The 7,500-nt window shown below is 41.8% G+C and overlaps 1 protein-coding gene across 1 annotated transcript in view; it reads right to left on the minus strand.

The window, feature by feature from the left end:
- ptprt (protein tyrosine phosphatase receptor type T) overlaps positions 1-7,500 on the minus strand; it is an 89,793-nt gene that overhangs the window by 12,952 nt on the left and 69,341 nt on the right. The window contains exons 19-25 of the mRNA XM_068593446.1: positions 6,037-6,066; positions 3,502-3,653; positions 3,018-3,098; positions 2,849-2,884; positions 2,135-2,227; positions 1,396-1,490; positions 642-729 (exon numbers count right to left, since the gene is read on the minus strand). Coding sequence (XP_068449547.1) covers positions 642-729; positions 1,396-1,490; positions 2,135-2,227; positions 2,849-2,884; positions 3,018-3,098; positions 3,502-3,653; positions 6,037-6,066 — 575 coding nt within the window. The remainder of the gene's footprint in view (positions 1-641; positions 730-1,395; positions 1,491-2,134; positions 2,228-2,848; positions 2,885-3,017; positions 3,099-3,501; positions 3,654-6,036; positions 6,067-7,500) is intronic.

The raw sequence follows: 7,500 nt of genomic DNA on the forward strand, positions 1-7,500 counted from the left end.
CTGTGACAGACTGAAAGCTGCTTAGTGGAGACGGAGAAGGAGAGAGAAGGAGAGGAGAGAGGACGCGAGAGGGAAGGAGAGGAGAGGAGGAGGATACAAGACTGAGCGAGCTCTGCCTCAACACAGAGACTATCAATCAGACAGTATGGAGGGATGAGAGCAAAGGAGAGGAAATGGAGAAAGGAAAGCACCATCGAGAATAGAGATGACTATGTTTATGATGACATTCTAATGTTTATGAGGACAGTCTAATGTTTATGAGGACAGCCTAATGTCCTCACAAGGATATAAAGATTGTCGAGGCTGGATGAGTACCACACCTCACCAACCCAACCCAGAATAACCTTAACCATACCTCACCAACCCAACCCAGACTAACCTTAACCATACCTCACCAACCCAACTCAGACTAACCTTAACCATACCTCACCAAACCAACCCAGACTAACCTTAACCATACCTCACCAAACCAACTCAGACTAACCTTAACCATACCTCACCAACCCAACCCAGACTAACCTTAACCATACCTCACCAAACCAACCCAGACTAACCTTAACCATACCTCACCAAACCAACCCAGATTGGTGAAACCACACTCTTGTGCATGAGAACTCCATCTTTGTCATTGCAGTACTCACAAGCGATAATGTTACCGTAGCGATTCTTGTTGCGGTTCTCGTCCTTCTTGGCCGTTTCCCAGGGTGCCGTCTGTCCCTCGGCGAGGGCCTGAACACACACAAGAGTACACAAGAGTTTCATATTGAGGTGTGAACACAGAAATATGAAAGTATCCTTTTTTAATCTCTTTATGGAAATTATTCTCTGCATGTAACCGTCCTCAGTATTTCAAGAGCAGTGGGGAGTAGATCTGTGCTCGTGCACATAAAAGGGGCGGAGTTAACTCCGTTAGACTAATTGTGCACCTTCGAGAGCAACGTATTTTACAACGGAGGAGCAAAACCATGATCTTAAGAATGTACAAAAAATATAGAGAAAGAATACAAAAAGCAACTCTGCTGCAGCAAAATCTTGTATTTGTCATTTTGGACGATACAAAATAAACTGAATTGAATTGAAATAGCTACTGACACACACACATGATCATCTGGGCCTCAATGGAAACATATCAATGCTCCCTATTTAATATTTGACTTCAAAACCAAAGAGAGGTCATCTGTCGCCGGCTGGATCAAATCCCATTGACGATCAGTGGGACTTTAGTTCATTACTCGGCAGTGTAGCGGCGCCTGTTCAGGCTCATAGGATGAACTGCAGCAACTCTGTGACACATGTTCATCACACTGCAACATTCAGACATTGTCCCGTACAGATTGGAGTTATTCTGCCCTGTGTGTGTGTGTGTGTGTGTGTGTGTGTGTGTTGTGTACTCACCTCATATTCCTCCTTGAAGCCATAGCCTTGGCCACACTTCATCTGCGTGATGTGCTGCAGGAGGTCTGCCACTCGAATAGCTGGCTGGAACTGACCTGCAGGACAAAACCGTCTTCATGTGCTGAATGATTGAACCAGCTCACACAGTGTGGACCTCTCCACGCCCGTCATATCGTATCTAACGGAGGGTTTGAATTGTGTTTTGTTATAATTATCACTAGCACGATTTGACTACTGGCAACCTGACGAAGAAGCTCAAGGTGTCGCCGTCCTGTAACATTAATATTACATATAACAATATCATATTCTAATATGTTCATGCTTAGCTAGCTTATTGACTGTGTGACCAGTTGGATCACCGACTAACCCGCTAATTAGCCAGTTAGCTTAGTAGCTGAAGACTGACGAAACTAACCAGCTAACTACCCAACTGCCTGGCTCACTGACTAACTAGCTAACTACCCAGCTGACTGTCTCACTGGCTAACCAGCTAACTAACAAGCTGCTTGATTCCCCAATTAACGAGCTAGCTAACTAACCAGCTAACTAGATCACTGACTACCCAGCTGACTGGCTCGCAGACTAACCAGCTAACCATCACACTGACTGACTAGCTAACTAACCAGCCAACTAACTAGCATACTGGCTCACTGATTAACAAGATAACTAACTAGCGTACGGGCTCACTGACTAACCAGCTAACTAGCTAGCTGCCTGACCCGCCTCGTATTTGACGTACCGCTCTGGTAGGAGAGCTCCACAGACTCACAGCCTCCGTAGGGAAAACTCTGCAGGGTCAGAGAGGGCTGGGCGAGCGACGGCTGGCTGCTGTCTGTGAATGGAAAGAGAGAGAGAGAGAGAGAGAGAGGACGGTGTTACCATGACAACAGACCTCCCATCTATGGCAGCCCCCCCACACACACACACGCCATGTGCACGGCACACCGGACAGTGTGGTCACACACCACCGATGACAAGCGGCAGGTCAACAAGCCACGACCTCCCTGAAGAGACCCAGCATGGAAAACTAAAGATCTGATTGGTTGGAGACTATGCCAATCAATGCTCTGCTTCCAGAGAGGCAGAGGTGAAATCTGATTGGACGAAAGCTCTCCTTGAAACAAGCTTCACTAGAAGCAGCGAGGCGGGCAGAAGGCTGAAGCAGAGCAACAGAGGAAGACAGGAGCACATCATTATAATACAAGAAAAAACTGTTACATTATAAAATAGATATAACTTTGTGATTCTGTTCAGGCCAGTGTGTGTGTGTGTGTGTGTGTGTGTGTGTGTGTGTGTGTGTGTGTGTGTGTGTGTGTGTGTGTATATGTGTCACATTGTAAATGCCAGAATATGTGTGAAACTGTGAACTCTTGTTTTTCATGCTGCACACACTCAAACACACACACACACACACACACACACACACACACAGACATGACGCGTTGTGACTCACCGATGGAGGTCGTGGCTGGAACCGGCTCTTTGGAGACTGAAACAGGATCAACATGAACTGTGACTCACATGCAGTTATATATGATATATTCACTAATATCATAAAAAGGATTTAACAGTGCCTTCTGAATGTTGAGTGTGTCTATATGTGTGTATGTGTGTGTGTGTACCTGAGTAGTAGGAGTTCAGCAGGGATTTGCTCTGCAGTGTCTTGCCTCCCTGCACAGAGAAGGAGCAAGGAGAGGGAGCAGCTAGGGAGGAGAGGAGGAAACAAGGTAAGAGGTTGAAGACCAAGAAGGCAAAGTGGAGAGGAAGGTGACGGAGGAGAGAGTGGAAGATAAGAGAGAGGACATAGGAGGAAGGAGATGGAATAAGGACAGGAACAAGAGAGGGGCCGTAAAAGAGGAGAAGAAGAAACAAGCAATGAATCATCACACGATAAACAATAAAGACATAAACAAAGACAGATCGTCCACGTTGAACAACCCAATAACACAAATGTTCCATGTTGAGTTATGAAATACTAAAGTGCCTCTGAGCATCACTCAACTATGATGAAGAGGAAGGTTAGAATGAACCCAACTATGATGAAGAGGAAGGTAGGATGAAGATCAGAGTGAACATTCAGTCAGAGGGAACATCCCTGCAGCTTACTGAAGCCGTTGAGGTCCTGGCTGGAGGAGAAGGGGTCGTCTTTGTGCAGCGTGCTGACTTTAGTGACGCTCTTATCGGCCGAGCTCACCGGACACATCTCACTCTGCTGGGCGGAGCCAGTGGCCGTCTCCTTCTGCTTCTTAGCCAGCTTCCTGTAGCAGTAACACACACACACATGAAGGCCCGGAAACACACACACACACACACACACACACACACACACGATGACATCATGGAGGACACATGGTGAACGTGCAGTAACAGGAACACAGGAACATTAAATGAGGATGAACGTGGTCTTTTATGCATCTTTGTATCCTAAAGCTCAGAAAGCTTTCTGGTTATGAATCATATTTATTTATTTATGCTTTGACCTGATGGTGAAGGTAAACATTGTTAAGTTTCTAGGTTATTAAGTATCTATTTGTTCTTTTGTTCTTGTAACAATCATCTATTAATCATCTCAATTAATCATATCTTATAATATCTAATATTCATCACTAATGATCATTTCTAAAAAGCATCTCCAATAATAATATAATATTCATCTCTAATAATCACTTCAAATAATAATCTCGAATAATAACTTCTTATAATGATCTCTCAAATGTATCTCTAATAATCATCTCTAATCATAACATCTAAAATTCATCTCTAATAATCATCTTGAATACAAATTTCTAATAATCATCTCTAATAATAATTTCTAATAATCATCTGTGTGTGTGTCTGTCTGTGTATGTGTTTGTCTTTGACTGTGTGTGTGTGTGTGTGTCTGTCTGTGAGCCGATGATGAGCTGTACTTGAGTATTTTTACAAGCAATTCAGTCAAATCACAGAGAGCAAATGAAACCAAATGAAACCTCCATCCATCAGCTCCACCAGCTCTATCATCTCTATCAGCTCCACCAGCTCCACGAGCTCCATCAGCTCCACCAGCTCTATCATCTCTATCAGCTCCATCAGCTCCATCAGCTCTATCAGCTCCACCAGCTGCATCAGCGCCATCAGCTCCACCAGCTCAGTCTCAGACACCAGACGGATGGTAACAACTAATGGTGAGCTCTAACCCTGAGAGACACCAGACCAGTGGCCAGCTGTCAGCTCAGCCTTCTCTGCTGGTCTAAACAGAATCACAAAGTTATCTTTTTTTAAATAATAAAACAATTAAAATAGATTTGTAATAATTAATTAAGTTATAGCTATTTTATAATGCAATTGATTTTCACAAATACACTTTATGTATTATAATTATTTTTCCACATTAGCTCATTTTCTCATTGGACAGCTTCCTGCCTTGAGACTGAGACAGGTCAGGCTGCAGGCTCCAGCAGCCATGTATTCTGCTGCGTGGCCTCTGGAGACATTTCTCTGCTAGATCAGCAACCGAAGAGTGCTTTTTTCTGTATAAAGCTTTTATTGTGCGACAGCAGCCACGCTGCACCGCAATCAGCTGTTAAACAGCACAGCAGGCCTTGTTTTAAAATCCACGGCCCGCCACCACACCAGAGGGAAGGACCAAGAACAACTAATGGTGAACTCTAACCCTGGGAGACACCAGACGGATGGACAAAGAACAACTAATGGTGAGCTCTGACCCTGAGAGACACCAGACGGATGGACCAAGAACAACTAATGGTGAGCTCTAACCCTGAGAGACACCAGACGGATGGACCAAGAACAACTAATGGTGAGCTCTGACCCTGAGAGACACCAGATGGATGGACGGAGGACAACTTGTAGTGAACTCTAACCCTGAGAGACACCAGACGGATGGATGGAGGACAACTAGTGGTGACCTCTAACCCTGAGAGACACCAGAGTGATGCACTGTAGATTAAAATTACAACTCAGGTGCCCTGAGGAAGGTGTACTAATAGTTTGTGAAGGTGAAGCAGGAAGCAGGAATGAAAGTTACAGCCACTTAGTGAGTGACCGTTTGATACAGGAGACATTTTTTAACACCACCAGGTTCACCTGTAAGATCACAGCTATTTAGCATCGGGTTGAGGGCGCAAACCAACGGCAGTTTGACATTAAATTCACTGACTCTAAGTCAAATTTCATCTTTTCTCGTTCGGCTCAAATCTTGTCTTTGATTAAAAATGACTTTCAAAATGACTTTCCTTTCATTAACACAGACATCTCTGGGATTATTTGAGCTGTTTGAAGATGCTTGGAGAGAAATGTAACTTTTCAAGGTCGGAGACAGTTCTTTGGACTTGGAAACTGATTCAGATCCAATGATTCAGATGAAACCCAGAGATATATAGATATCTAGATCCGTAGTCTCTCTACAATCTATGCATTTATTAAAGAGGTGGTTCTAGTTGTGGAGGCTCTTCAGTTTCATTACAACAAGTATTTTTCTTTAGAGTTGGTATTTATGGATTATTGTCCTGCAGACTGCTGTCGGTCCTCGAGACCTTTGAGGACGTTTTATTTCCCATGAGGTCTGAAGGGTTGTGGATGACATAAACCATGGGAGTCCTCAACCTCGCTAATATGGATCAAATAAGACAGGAAGTTACTTACAGGTAATACGAGTAGGAATAAGCATGTCTCCTGATGGGACGCGAGCCGATGATGAACAAAACCCAGAAGAAGGACAAACACATTGGTTAGTTCATGGGTTCAATGTTTTATACGCTTCATGTTTTAAGTTTCAAATGCTTCATGTTTTACGTTTCCTACACTTCATGTTTTTTGTTTCATACACTTCATGTTTTTTATTTCATACGCTTCATGTTTTGTTTCATACGCTTCATGTTTTTTGTTTCATACACTTCATGTTTTTTATTTCATACACTTCATGTTTTTTATTTCATACGCTTCATGTTTTGTTTCATACGCTTCATGTTTTGTTTCATACGCTTCATGTTTTATGTTTCATACGCTTCATGTTTCATACGCTTCATGTTTTAGTTTCATGTTTCATTTGCTTCATGCCTTATGTTTCATAAGCTTCATGCTTTATGTTTCATACGCTTCATGTTTTAAGTTTCATACGCTTCATGTTTTCGTTTCCTACGCTTCATGTTTCCTACGCTTCATGTTTTAGTTTCATGTTTTATGTTTCATTCACTTCAACTTTTGTTTCATACGCTTCATGTTTAAAGTTTCATTCGCTTCATGTTTTAAGTTTCATACGCTTTATGTTTTAAGTTTCATACGCTTCATGTTTTAGCTTTATGTTTCATACGCTTCATGTTTTAGCTTTATGTTTCATACGCTTCATGTTTTATGTTTCATACGCTTTATCTTTTGTGTTTCATACGCTTCATTTTTTATGTTTTGTACGCTCTATGTTTTAAGTTTCATACGCTTCATGCTTTATGTTTCATACGCTTCATGTTTTAAGTTTGATACGCTTCATGTTTTAAGTTTGATACGCTTCATGTTTTAAGTTTGATACGCTTTATGTTTTAAGTTTCATACGCTTTATGTTTTGTTTCATGTGAAAGTCACAGATTGGTTCAAAACGAGTTGAATAATAAATTAAATAAATTCTTTTTACTGACGAGCTCAACGGCTCTCGTCATGACTGCTAAAGTAAAAACAATATAAAGTTCACATGTGACTCCATGAGCTGAGGAGTGATGAAGAAGAGCAGAAGATGAAGGTGAAGGGACATGATGAAGAATGTGTCATTATTGCTGGAAAGATTATGCAAGAGCCATCATTCAACAGATATTATTGCAATTATCATTAATTTATTAATATAATAATATGTATATATTAATATATAATAGCAAGAAGAATTCATTATTTATGTGTTATTATTAATTCATTAATGTAATGATGAATGTATATGAATGAATGAAGTCCTGCAACAGAAAGTATTGAACATTTAACAACCTGTCCCCCCACACCCACACACCCACACACACACACACACACACACACACACACACGCACACACACATCTCTTAACTGTTACTATTTGAACCAGTTTACATCTGTGATCATACAGTATGAGCCGTGGTACTGCGTGAATAT

Source organism: Clinocottus analis, unplaced genomic scaffold (assembly GCF_023055335.1).
Source record: "Clinocottus analis isolate CAN_PGR_092001 unplaced genomic scaffold, fCliAna1.0.p SCAF_3, whole genome shotgun sequence".
Lineage (NCBI taxonomy): Eukaryota > Metazoa > Chordata > Actinopteri > Perciformes > Cottidae > Clinocottus > Clinocottus analis.